This window comes from Monopterus albus, unplaced genomic scaffold, assembly GCF_001952655.1.
Source record: "Monopterus albus unplaced genomic scaffold, M_albus_1.0 scaffold99.1, whole genome shotgun sequence".
NCBI classification, from domain to species: Eukaryota; Metazoa; Chordata; class Actinopteri; order Synbranchiformes; family Synbranchidae; genus Monopterus; species Monopterus albus.
The window spans coordinates 2,807,076-2,821,034 of record NW_018127979.1 but is presented as its reverse complement, the minus strand read 5'-3'; the positions used below and the strand labels follow the sequence as shown (position 1 = coordinate 2,821,034).

The window sequence follows — 13,959 nt, the reverse complement described above, 5'->3', positions numbered from 1 at the left end:
CAGGTGTCTTTACGGAACCGCTCAGTTCAACTCAAGAAACAGGCGATAAGACACCGGTGTGACACAATAAATTAAAACTCTCATGTTAAAGATAAACTGAAATCGGCCTCTTGATTTCTTGCTAGGTTCGTTGAGAAACAGCATCCAAAGACTGTTTGAATTAATGCAGAATATACAGTAGCTCCTCGATGCAGGCTGTTAACACGTCTCCAATATTGATAGGTCATGGCTTACGATGACAGTGACATTTTAGAGTTTTTACAGAGGTTCACCACTGAGCCTGTACATTGTGTTCTCACAGTTTTACGAGTCTGATTCTCTCCCACACCTGTGTTTCCCTGTCAGTCACAAGCTACGCTCTCAGTCCTTTTGCATCCCTACTAAAGGAAAGGAGGTCCATGCAAAATTTCGGATAGGCATCAAAGCCAAAACGCCTGACTTTTTTATGATTTTAGTATGTTTTAATACGGGATTAGAGCAATAAACCAATGTGCATCTTTGAACACTAAGTAAACAAGTGAACCTACCTTTGCCGCTACATTGAGAACAGGTTTCATGCTCGTCTCGTGTTGTGTGAATCAGCTCGGTTGTCTCCCTCTGCATGCCGAGGTTTTCCTAAAATATCCCATTTTGAACATTTCACTGCCGTATCGATTGCCATCGTGCCGCCTGCGGATGATGCTGACGCCAAAAGAGCAGGTGGCCACTGACTTAAAGAGGCAGTGTGGAATAAAATGAATCAATAAAAATAATAATCCATAAGATGTTACGATGGTTGAGCCAGAATAAGACAACATCGGAACTATACAAACTCTCAGCTGCAGTTCATCGTATGCCACTGAATCTGCTTTCAAAATACCTGACACAACAACAATAATGATAACATGAATTACTGATCAGTAAGTGGTGGATCCCCCATTTTTGCCACCCATGCCCATAGATAGATAGATAGATAGATAGATAGATATGGAATCATAATACGATAAAATCATAGTATTATTAAATATAACAATACCAGTTTCCAACCCTGATGCAGGATCTGGTCTTGTAGCTCAACAGTTTATGACAAAGTGGGGAGGCCACAAACAGTTCTATAGTAGAGCAAACATTTTTTATGAAACATTTACCAAAATATACTTCAAATACAAATAAGCTATGTCTATGAAACAGAACGTATGCTGTGTATGGAGTGTGTGAGTGCATGGACGTGAAGCAAACAACACAGCACAGTTAGCTGGCAGACCTGGGGGGAAGAGAAATGGAAGGAGCTTGCATTGCGTGCATTCTGAGTCCAGGGTGTGTGTTCAGGTGTACTTCATCTCAGAAAAGACTGGACTCCATCTTCTGACCCCCTGAGAGGAAAGGAAAAAGAGCCAACCGAAAAACAAGAGAACTGGCCTTGAAGCTTTCACACAGTAAGTATGCAGTAATTATTGTATCCAGGAGATGGCAGCATTGTACATTGTATCTACTTTGCCTTTACAGTATATGTCAGTATATGTACAGTATATATACATATCTAGAAAAGCCAAATTACCTGCAGGTTTAGGTGTTTTTTTTAAGTTCTAACTAAAGTTGCAGTACCTCTTTTTAGAATAACACATATCCAAAATCATAATAAGTACAACAACAGCAATGAGCCAGTATAATGGTAAACTCTTTAGATTTTATTTTGCAAATTATGTATATCACACTTACATTTACTGACACTGGGTCCAGAGGTACAAAATAACATACATGTCCACTGATAATTCAATTGAAGTTAATTTATATAGAAAATATGTTTTATTTGCAATTTCACATGTGCACAATTACACACACGGTTATATTCACACACTTAGCATGCAGGCTGAAACTCTTTCCATGGGCATGCTTGTCTAAATTGGCATCATGCCCATGTGTTGAACATGCCCATCAAACGAGTTACAGTCCACTGATCTGGCACTTGCATGCTGGTCACGTTCGGTGGCAAACACACAACAAACTTAATAGTGAGAGAATTTATGTCTCTCTCCATTATGCCACAGATGTTTGCTTTAATTTCTTTCCAATGTAAAGACTTTGGTACTCCATTTTTCACCAAAGAGGCAAACACAATGAAAAGGATCCACCACTAAATCAGAATATTCAGAGGAGAGGAGAGACATCACACAGCTAACAATACTGACTGAGCCATTGTGTTACACTCAGTGGGGAAATCAGACATTTAATAAACTCACATATAAACAAAGCACTTTTAACATTACCTCCACTTAAAATGTGACTTTTGGCCCCTTTTTCATGTAAGCCACTGTGTCTGGCTCCAGATATGTATCTCATGAGTTTGAATTCACACAGAGGAAACTATGTATGTTAATTAGTGTTGGACTTTAGCAGTGAACCTATTACTTACAATGCCAAGCAGTGGGGACAGACAAGGTGCAACCTGTAGTGAAACAGTTTAAAGTAGAAGTCCTTGCTCTTGTTAATTAAATTTTTGAAAAGGAGTCAGTGTGTATCTGTTGTGTGTCACTGTGCCTGAATGGTGAGACACAAACAAGAAGCATTAAAGAAGGAATTATCAACCACTAATTGTTTTATGTAAAGTACTTCTGAACAAGGCTTAAGAGTAATTATGAGCAATTATGTTAGCAGTTATTATAGGAGGAAATAATAGCATCTTTAGTGTGTAACTGCAAACAATCCCTGTTTTTGTAAAAGAAATAACACTCCCTAAGTTTTAATAGCACACATGTCCAAGCACAAGCTACTGATGTTATCACTGAGGCGTTTTGGGGCTCAGGTTCGAGTACTTTGGGTACTATAATTTCACCATGTTCAGATCCCAGCATTAATATTCAGAGACAGACACCTAGAGTTGTGTGATGACAAAACCCTTTAAAGGTTTTTTTTTTTATCCCCCCAGCTCTAGCCTTATCCGCCATCTTCACACTAAGCGTTTACAATCCTCGAGGCTTAGGTTTGGGCTCCTTTTTTATCAGAGAGCTTGGGCTTTTTCAGCTCATCAGGAATACATCATGTTAAGAGCTATCGGTGGATGATGACAGTGAGCTGTGGTACCACCTGTCCACCTCTGTGTGATACTATGCTGATGCTAGGTGAGAGCATACAGAAGTCTTCCTTCTGTATGCTGTATGATGCCCAGGCCTTACGTCTTCTAGCTGTTTTACATTGAAGTTAGCTGATACTCTCACTCTGAACCAAGTGAAAATAAGTCAATAAGAAGTTTTTTTTCTGACCTTTTATGGGTGAAAATATTGCTTTTGCAAAATGTCAACTTGTCTTGAGCAAAGAAATACAGCTTTAGTTCACTCAGATGAGTTTGACAGGGGTATATTTGCCCCATAACAGCAGAATCTTCTTAAATGTTACCATCAGTGTGTTCTTGTCATACAATATCTACTTGTCTTCTTTTAGCCACTTCAGAGACTGAAAATCGACCTTGTGTGATGATGGATGTAAATGTGCATGTAAAAACCTATTCACATCTACTATTCATACAGGCAGTGTTGTTTATAACCATGAGGCCTTAGTTGCCTTTAAATCCTGCCAAAGTTCAGCAAAGAAACATACACACATCTTGACATGGTTATGTGACTACTTACACATTTTAACAACATATTTTATATACTATAGGTCATGTGTGTAGTCACTCATTTGTTATCCCTATGATTCATTCATTTTCTGCCGCTTAATCCCTGAACAGGGTCATAGCCAGTCCCGGCCAGCAATCGGGCAAAGGTGGGGTACACCCTGGACAGGTCACCAATCCATCGCAGGGCTAACACAGAGACGAACAACCACACACACTCACTCCTATGGGCAATTTAGAGACACCAATTGGACTGGGGGAGGAAGCCGGAGTACCCGGAGAGAACCCATGCAAGCACGGGGAGAACATGCAAACTCCACACAGAAAGGTCCCAGGTGGGGCCTGAACCCAGAACCTTCTCGCTGTGAGGCAACGGTGCTAACCACTGTGTCACTGTGCCACCCTCTAAATGAAACTTTATTTCTGACTCTCATATGTGTTTATAGAGTAGCAGGAAAATAAAATAAAGTAAAATTAAATAAAATATGGAAAGCAGAAGACATGTAATTAAACATACAATAATAATTTAAATAAAAACTTTCTATTAAAAACAGTTCATATCTAGCCAATCTCCTGTGACCAGATGTCAGTGTGGAAACACCTGGAAGATATTCAGAAAAAATACATATGCAAATTGTAATTAAAAAAGTAAACGCTACACTAATGCAGTATGTTTACTCCTCAGTGATCTGTCTGGATTGTCAGCAGCTGCTGTATTAACAGTTTTTTTTTTTTTTTTTGCCTCTCTCCAAGTTTCAGTGCAACTACAGCTTCTCCCTGGCTATTTCTCTGACTCCCTATCAGTGAGATTTTTGATGAGCATGTTTATTATTGTGCGCGTGTGTGTGTTTGTGGACATTGATTATAGAGAGAGAGAAGAAACACAGATTGTTTTCCAGAGCCAAACCCATCATCTGTGGCAAAAGATCCTCTGCCTTGTGTCACTCCATCTCCCTGTCACCTTGGCAACCACTGCCGAGGTGAACCGCCAGCTGGGATAGCCAACCTCTGTTGGCTGCCACAGGATGTACAGTGGCTGGACTGATATGCAGTATGTCACACAATGATGTAGAAGCAAATTCCAAGAAAAAACGTTTGTTACGAATCCAGTCAGTTTCAGTAGGGTCAGCATAGTTTCACACTAGCAAAGTGTAAAAACAAGGAAATGGCGTTGGATTATGACTGATTATTTTGGTGGATATTACAGAAAATACTAGGATGTGTTAAAGAAATAATGAGGCTGCTAAGACTGAAACTATCTGGCTATTATATTTTGATTAGTTGTTTTGTTTATAAAATGTCAGAAAATAGTGAAAATACCTGTAATAACAGCACAAGGAGATATATTCATATTGCTTTTTTTATTAGACCAAAGTTCCAAAACCCAAAGATATTTAGTTTACTATCCATAAATGGCAAATATATCATCAAATCTTCACATGTGAGAGTCTGGAACCAGCAAACATTTGGCTTGAAAAACGATGATAAAGACTGATCCATTACCAAAATAGCTGCCAAAAAATTCTCTGTAGATCAACTAATCAGTTAAGTGACAAGTTGACTCTAGAAGCTGCTGTGAACTGGGATATTAAAACTACATCTTTAGACTTTAGTTGTATTCCATTATGACTTCTTCATATGATTCATCAGATGACGACTGTACATTTTTTCTGATTTTCATAGAAACCGGCCTCATTTCGCCATTTTGACACATAGAGCCCAATTGGTTTATTGGAGAATATCCATTAAAAAGCAGCAGACTCTAATATTTCACTTCAAGTGTGTGTGTATCCAGAGGAGCTTTAGTAATGATGGCATCTCAGATGTTTTCTTACAATTTTCCCTTATGTCATTTTTTTAAATAATTATTTTATTCCATAAAAATAAACATGGTGGAAAAATAAATAGTCCAACTCATCACACAAGAATAAACAGCAGACTTGTACATAAACTTAGGGGAATGTTTGCTAATTTAAAAAAGACGTTTCCTATGATGCTGAACACAGTACTGATTATTTTTGCTCTTTAACCATCTTAAATTTGTATCACAACATAAATCCATTGACACACAACACAAACGTGAGAAACACATTTAAAGGAAGATAAGTTACTTATCAATTAAAAAAAGGGTAATGCTAAATAAGGAGCAATAAATCAATGTCCTTGGTTTAGGAAACACACCTAGGCTATAGCCCAGACATCCCAATCTGCAGCATTACAGGAGAAACTCTGCAACAGTGTGAGTGGAAAGAACTTCTTTTCTTTGACCTTCTTGACTTTAAAGCCTTTAAAATGTTTTTATCATCTTTCAGAGAACAAAAAGCCTATTGCCATTAAAAGACTTTTTGAATTGTTTTCTATTCAGATTTCAACTGAGTGTAAAATATTATGTCCCAAATATGCAGAAAAATACTCAACGGTGCATAAAAGTAGACGTTTGTCCTACTGTGACATGAAAACAGGATGGATAACTTTACTATGGATCAACGGACAGAAAACGCAAAGATTGCGGTCGTTCAGAGAAACGTCTGTTTCTCTAAAAGTCTAATCAAACACGTTGCTCATAGTTCTTGTCCATTTTGTTTCAGTTATTTTCACGTGTCACTGTACATCCTCTTGCAGTCTATGGAGGGTGACGGTGTGTCAGGACCCATGCTGCCCACCTGTGAATATGCATCCTCCGGGGTACGTGGGAGTCCAGGCGGCGTCATGCGCTTCTCCTTTTGCCTGCGGTTGCAGAACCAGACCCTGACCACCTCCTTCTCCAGCTGCAGAGTGTCCGCCAGAGAGTTGATCTCTTGTGCGGAGGGTTTGGGACACTTGAGGAAGTGGCTTTCCAGCGCACCTTTTACGCTTACCTCGATTGATGTGCGCTTTTTCCTCTTCCTGCCCTGGGTAGCGATCTTATCGATGCTGGTTGGGCTCCCGGTCGTGGAATCGGCCTCCTCCAGCCATTTGTTGAGCAGTGGCTTCAGCTTGCACATGTTCTTAAAGCTCAACTGAAGCGCTTCAAATCGGCAGATGGTGGTCTGTGAAAACACGTTGCCGTACAAGGTGCCCAAAGCTAAGCCCACGTCTGCTTGTGTGAAACCGAGCTTGATCCGACGCTGTTTGAACTGTTTGGCGAAGTGCTCCAAGTCATCAGAGGTCGGGGTGTCCTCGTCGGAGTGCGGTTCGTGGCTCACAACGTGATGCTGGTGATGGTGCGAGTGGTTGTTATGGTGGTGATGGTGATGATGGTGGTTGCCGTGGTCCAGCTCCGGGGACTCGCCGCGCACCGGCCCCGAGTGCATAAGGCTTTGCCCGGCATGTGAGCTGAGCATCCCGTTGACTGTAAACCCGCCTGACTGTGAATAAACGAATGACTGTGGCTGCTGCTGCCCCTCTGTGATGCCTATGTGCGATGCGGATGTGCCTCCCCAACTTCCCGGGTGAGTCTGATGAGGTCCCAGATGTGGGGACCTGTGGTGCAGAGCGGAGCCGCGCCTGCGGCTGCTGCGGCTGCTGCATGAGGCAACGATGTCACCCACTGGTGGGCATGGCTTAACATGTGGTCCCCGTTGCTTCCCACCATTGCTCCCTGGCCCATTTTAATTGAAGGGTCCCCTCTGTATCCACTAGAAACCGTGGTGCCGCCCGGTTGCATGCCACCACCCCTCCGATCAGAGTGAATGACCGAGCCGGACAGAATCCTGCTGCTGGCTAAGTATGGACTTGAGGTGGCAGCTGCCATCCCCCAAAGCATCTATCTTGATATGTATGTATTTCTTTTTTTGCGCGATTGGTAATAAATAAATAAATAAATAATACAAATTTTAAAGTGTCAAATTACTCCATAGAGACGTGGGTGTCACTTTTATTTGTACAGTAACTTTTTCAAACGTGTGTGGCTAAACACATTTTATTACGCATTCCTGTGCGACAAAAATCAAAACTTTTCTTTGTTCCGGGAGCACCGCCGTGCGTAATCCACGGACCTGATGGAAGGTAAAAACGCCTTTGATCCGTGCCAAACCGAGGAGCTGTTACGCCGCTCACTTGTAACTTGCTTCTTTGATATCAAAGTTTTTGAATCCGATTAAGAGGTAATGACAAAATCTTTGACAAAAAAGCCTCTGCGGTCCTCTCAGTTGTTTGGCTCACTCCCTCTGCTCTATCTGGTGCGTCCTCTATGGAGCAAAGGAGATCAGCACGTGTTTACGGTGCGCCACGGCTGCATAGTCCTCTCCCGTCTCTCATCCAATTACAGCTGGAAAGCTCTGCAATGCTCCCGCTGATTGGATGCACAGCCAGAGAGGAGTTGGTGTGTCTGAAAACCGAGCCTTGGTTGTACGAAGTTCTTGCTGCAGAAAAGGCTACAGTATGCTAGAATATGTTACAACAGTGAAAAAGGGTGATGCTGAAGTCTGGCCTTATCTTTAAGGACGCGCAAAGTAGACTATACATGAACTATCTAATAAAAAGAGGAAGACAACCTACAGCAAAACAAAAGTTCTTCCAGAATATTAAAATAGTGAAATTATTATTATTACAAGTGCATGTCTTAAACCAGTTCTGAGGTTATGAAGTTACTAAAATTAGTTACAGTACAGCAGACAAAGAGTAGTGAATTATATCTTTTATCATAAAGCAGCAAGGCCTGTGTCAGTGATATGCAGGTTGGCACTGGGTATACACAGGGGGTTGTATGCCTCCAGCATCTTAATTCATCCTCCTTTTCATAATGTAAAGGAAAGGCCACAGTGGTGTGAGGCACCATGACGGTGAGCACTGAAGGTGCACATGGAGTTTGATTTTCCATCCTCAAACAACAAACCAGCTCTGGTGGGATGTTTCCATGGTGGGTCAGTTTGTGGAAGGCCAGTTAAACACACTTGTGGTGGGGAATTTTCTATATAGCCTACCACGGTTTTGCCTCAATTTTAAGGGCTGTAAGAGAGTAAAGCATTGATAGAGAAGCATGAAGTTTGTGACTGGGGGAGAGCACCGGATGCAGTCCAGTAAATGTGTGGTATATTTGCTTTGGATCTCATCCAAAAAGTAAAAGATAACAGACACAAAAATGTATTTGCCCAGATTTCATCATAACCTGAGCCTTTGTGCTTAACAGTTAAATCCATCCACCCACCATTATGTACAGTTATCATATTCCACCTGCATTTGGGCTGTATCCGATTTTAGGATATGTTGTATTAAGGTTGAAAAAACTAATAAAATGCTCTAGCTATATAACTATGTGAATGTATTTTCAGCAAAAGTAACTGTGATTTATAGGTTAAAACTAGTGAGTTTAGAAATGTTCTAAGTATAATTTTGTGACTTTCTAGGTCATTTTAAGAACAACCTTTAGTTTGTAAGTCTTTTAACAATCCATACTGATGTATATGCTTCCCCAGCATGACACTAAATGTTACTTAGTGCAGAATTCTTTACCACTGAGTATCACAGAAGGCAGAACTTTAGTTTGAAAACATGGCTCAGTCACTGAGTTGAGTCTGTGATGATGTGCCCACCATTAATATTAAGGGTATGATTGGAAATAGTTTTTGCTAATGAGTTTGTTGAGGTTGTTTTCTACTTTTTGTAGAACCTGTAGTGTGTTATTGTGTCTGTGATTTCAAGTATATGATTTTAAACCAGTAAAATTGTCTGTTTTCTGATGATTTCACACCCTGCGCCTTTTTTGGTGGTTGTTGTTCAGGGATTGCTGATGAAAATTAGCTTTTAGCTAGACAGTAAATGTAGTGTACCATGTCCCTGTCAAACAAACAACCTAAGGGCTCAACAATCTAAGTCTGCAGAATGTTACATGTTAAGTTGACCAGATGCTCTGCAACCCTTTTCAAAAGGGGTAAGTGATCAAACAGTCCTTCAGAAAGTGCTTTCAGATTACATCATTTTACAGCCTGGAAGCCCCAAAATGTTCCTGTTAGTGTTTAGTTTTATTAATCGCTTTTTTTCACACATCCTATGCTTTTTACAGTACATTGTTGTCTTTCTAGTTTTAGGAATTCATGTTTTCAAAAATGATGTAGATGTACATACAGAGAACAAAATGTTCTACATCAACATTAAAGTTAATGCAATAATTTGTATACTATCATAAGAAATAATTTATTATCAGATGTCAGGTATGGTTGTTATGAACATATAGATTTTGCTGACTAAGGTGCTCCTCTCTGCGCTCCTGCGCCTCCTGATGCTAAAGTCATGCACAGTCAGTTTATAATGGTACTAGTAAATGTGTTCATTATTTAGTACTAATTATTATTAAGGTAATAATAATTCACAACCTTCACATTCACAAAGGATGGATTGTTGTAATAACTTTAATTAACAAGTGTCATGTGAGAGGAGGATACGCACCAACCAGATGGATTTTTTCAGACTGGCAATCAAAACCTTTTTTCTTATTACTAGTTTTTAAAAGGTCGGTAACAGAAGGCGATACAATGTATACAATGTGGTGGAAGTCCTTTAGAAAACAACCTTCTTACTTGTTCTTTCATTACTAAGTGTTTACGTATTTCGCAGCTTTTACAACCTGTTTGTTGTTGAGCTGTGTCCAGTAAAATAAAGTCAACCCATGCAGACGAGCTGTACAAAAGCAGCACAGTGTTCCACGTTTCAAGCCTACCAGCACAATGTAGAGAAAACCAGACGACTCAGGGAATGCAGTAATGTTTTTCATGTGTTGTGCTGGCTGGTCACAGCACAGGCTCCTCTATTTGTTATTCATGAAGGAAGCTGGGTGAAGAGGCCTTCTTATGATGCACAGTTTTCTCCTCACTCTCTCTCTCCCTTTCCCTCGCTCTCTGAAGCTACTTGACAACTGAGCAAATAATCTGATTTAGTTGTAGTGAATGCTCCAATTAATTCCACATAATGAACACGACACCATCAGCTAATTGACATTATTGTTTCTTTTAGATCGTCTTCAAATTATTTATACAGACTTTCTCTATCCCTCCCTCTCCCTCGCTCGCTGTGTCTCCCACTCCTCGCCCTCTGTTGAGCGTTCAATATGCAGATCGGCCATTTCTGCCCCCCAGGCTATTTTCTTTGGTAGACTTTTGAAATATGCAAATGCTTCCACCAAAAATTGCAAAGGAGAAAAGGGGAAAAAAGAAACCTTCATCTAGGCCCCAGGAGTTTTCCATTCAAAGAAATAGATGATTTTCTCTTGTTCATGCTCTTGTTTTAGTTAGGTTTGCTGTGTCAGTCAAGACTCTAATTAAAAAAAGAGAGAAACACAAACCATGCAGACAAAACAAAAATTAAGTGGAGAGGATGCAGCAGTTATTAAGTTTATCAGTCTTTTCTGCAGAGACTACAGTGAGATCTTCCTCTGCATGTCTTTTGGCTGTTCTCAGGTAATACCAAACAGCTGTAACACTGCTCTCTTTTTATTGATTCACTGTACGTATTTTGTAGACGCTACAGACATCCTCTGCTGTGAGCCATACAGTGCAGTGTTTACAGAATAAACTTTACTGAACCGTGCTGAAAACACCGTTGAGACAACAGAACTTATCTCCGTGGCTTTCATCCGTGTCCTCTTTATATTCCACGTTTTCTGCATCATCCTGTGACTCTGATCATGAGTGTGTTTGACCTTCAGCTCTCCCTGAGTCAGAGGGGATCCTTCGCAGCGTGAGTCTCTACCCATAACCCCCTGCTGTGTGTTTAAATCAGAAGCAGAGACAGCAGCAGAGGAGAGAGAAGGAGAGACAAAGTGTGTAGTCAGGGTACAGAGACGCTGGGAAAACAGAAGATACGGAAGGGAAATGATCAAAGTATATCCATCTCCATTTGCAAAAATGAACACTTATGTTCAAATTTACCGGAAGATGACATCTCTGAGGTTTGTCCATATGTCCTAATGCACTGTGATGTGACATTATAAATTGCTCTTCAGTCACTAACTGAGTCTCAACATGATTCATCAGTTTGCTGGGACAGACATTCATTTCTTAACGCACTTAATGTGGAGGAATTACTCACAGCGGAGGGAGGGTAGTTGTGTTTACCATACTGGAACAGTTGTCAATTACAAACCCCTGCTGAGACTTAAACGATGACACCCAATGGACAGATACACTGCTTAAACACTCTTGTGGGCTGGCCTATTATGTGTGAATATGGGGGGAAGTTAATGTGTGAAAATTAAATTCATTAATCCCGACAGATAATTTGAAAGAGGAGAATACAGCAAGGAAATGTGTGTGTGTGTGTGTGCGCGCGAGTGCTTGCCTAGGTGCTTGCAGGTGTGTACAGGATCTGAAATTTGTAATTTCTAAGTATATGCATTAACATAATGGTGAAAGATGTTCTTGGAATGATGGTGTTGAAATCTATGATAAATATTTATACTAAACTAAATATGGGAGAGTAACATCTGGGCCATTACACTGCAGAAGAAAAATGGAGGAAATTTAGTAAAGTCAAGGGGTTTAGTGCATTAAGATAAAGATGGTAAAGGAAGCATTTGAGTTTTCAGTTTCCTCTTAGCTTTTACTAGAGTTCAAGAACTGAAATAGACATTTAAAAAAAAATACACTGTGACTAGTTTTGTGGTTGTTTTTGTGCCCTCCCACACTGACATCAAATTAGTTTTTATCCATGTCTTCTTTCCAAAGTTCCTCTGCCATCATTCGAATACGAATTTAAACAGTATGACTGAATTTAGTCCGGAAATACCTGCAGTTCTGCAGCCTGTGGCTACAGACAACTGCAGCCTTGTACCCAGGCCCAGTTTTGAACCAAGTCAAACAGCGGGTGTCCCTGAAGGGGCCGGTCTGGCTTTCATGAATGGACAGAATTCTCCGAGGTCGATGTGGTTATAAAGGCTCTCTGCAGTTAAGATGATTTCCCAGGAGGGTTTGGAGGAAAAAAGGGAAGTATTGAAATATAAAGTTATTTCTGATACAAGTGGCAGAGTGGTTTGTGACATTTTGATTTGTGGCCCTGTGCAGCTCCAGCTTGTGACTTTCATGTATTACATACAGTGATAATCTTCTGTGAGCTTTCACAATTGAAACTTGGCAAATGTCTTAACCCTGTATCATTGTTTCATAACACTCACCCAAATTCTAAAGGTATTTCACAAATCTTCATAGGCTCTTCTAACAATGTAGAAGTAGAAATAATCCGGTTTGGTCCAGGAAAAACATAAATTTTGTCAGTTTTCAGGTGAAAGAACTCACTTTTCAGAAAAGTAAAGATGGTGACCAGAAATGATATAATCTCCCTCTCGCTTTTTTGTGAAAGTCGAGCCACTGTCACACAAAGCCAATGTGAAAACTTTATTTCCTGTCGCCATCTTTGTTTACATGAGATAAATGGACATAACTGACAAACTGATTAAAAAATAAAAGTCAAAGTACTCATCATGAAGAATGGCACATTTATTATTAATGTGTATCATATTATTGGATTATAATTACCAATGCATTATTGTGTACATCACATTTAATGTGGTGAAGGGGGAGCTAATTTTAAGTAGTTAATGTATGTGCTTATAATTTGAAGTACTTTATGTTCCACTGGGTAGTATGTGAATTTTACACTGGAGATCAGTAAAGACTTATGATTATACTGTAATTTTTGTATTAATCTGGTTCTGAAAAGTAACTAGTAACTAAAGTTATAAAATAAAAGCAGTGGAGTAAAAAGTCCAGTATTTGCCTCTAAAATGCTGCAATGTAAAAATATGAAGTAGCACAAAATGAACATACTCAAGTAAAGAACAGATACTTAGTTACTTTCCACTGCTGGTCACAAGCTGGGCCCTTCGCCCTGTGGTGCTGTCATTCTGTCTTCCAGGAGATTATGGTTTACAGTATATTGCATAATAGTTGTTTGTTATTTATGATCCTAGTATTCTCCCTTTATATCGCCTTTTTTCTTACCATCAACAGTGTTTGTACATGCATAATAAATAAGAACCAACCTGTGATCATTTAGCAGGGTGACAAACAGGATGACCTTTTGTTAAATTATGTTTGAGCAATTTGCTTAACAAAGGAACACTCTTGAACATGTCAGTTACTGCGGCACAGAGCACTGTGCGGATGAGCTGAGAAATCAATCAAGACACCTTACACTGGAAAGAGATTTAATAAATACGTTGAATATATTTAAACACAGCAGGTTAATGATGTCGTGCAGCTTTGGAATTAACACTTATTCTCTGCGCAGTGAGGAGAGTGTCACATCAACACCGCACATTCAAGAGTTACAACTCCCATTACAAGCTGCTTGAGGGATTAAAAACTATTTATAAGGCTTTTTTTTTACATTTTGGTAAAGTGACACATTCAGTGTTTTGGTGAAGGACAACCTGCAGACTGGCTGATTAAGTGCGG

At 39.9% G+C, this 13,959-nt stretch overlaps 2 protein-coding genes across 4 annotated transcripts in view; both read right to left on the bottom strand.

Annotated features, from left to right (window-relative positions):
• gpr45 (G protein-coupled receptor 45) overlaps positions 1–1,389 on the bottom strand; it is a 6,279-nt gene extending 4,890 nt beyond the window's left edge. For 2 of the 3 annotated variants that reach the window (XM_020609270.1, XM_020609268.1), the window contains exons 1-2: positions 1,244–1,389; positions 528–710 (exon numbers count right to left, since the gene is read on the bottom strand). The gene's annotated coding sequence lies outside the window, so the exon portion shown is untranslated. Of the gene's footprint in view, positions 1–527; positions 749–1,243 lie in introns of those variants that run through there. The other variant, XM_020609269.1, reaches the window with a different exon arrangement.
• A 3,658-nt stretch (positions 1,390–5,047) lies between these two features.
• On the bottom strand, positions 5,048–7,407 carry pou3f3a (POU class 3 homeobox 3a). The gene is given in 2 exon segments (XM_020609480.1): positions 5,048–7,076; positions 7,079–7,407. Coding segments are annotated over 2 exon segments (1,149 nt in total). The 5' UTR covers positions 7,338–7,407; the 3' UTR covers positions 5,048–6,186.
• Between the last annotated feature and the right edge of the window lie 6,552 nt (positions 7,408–13,959).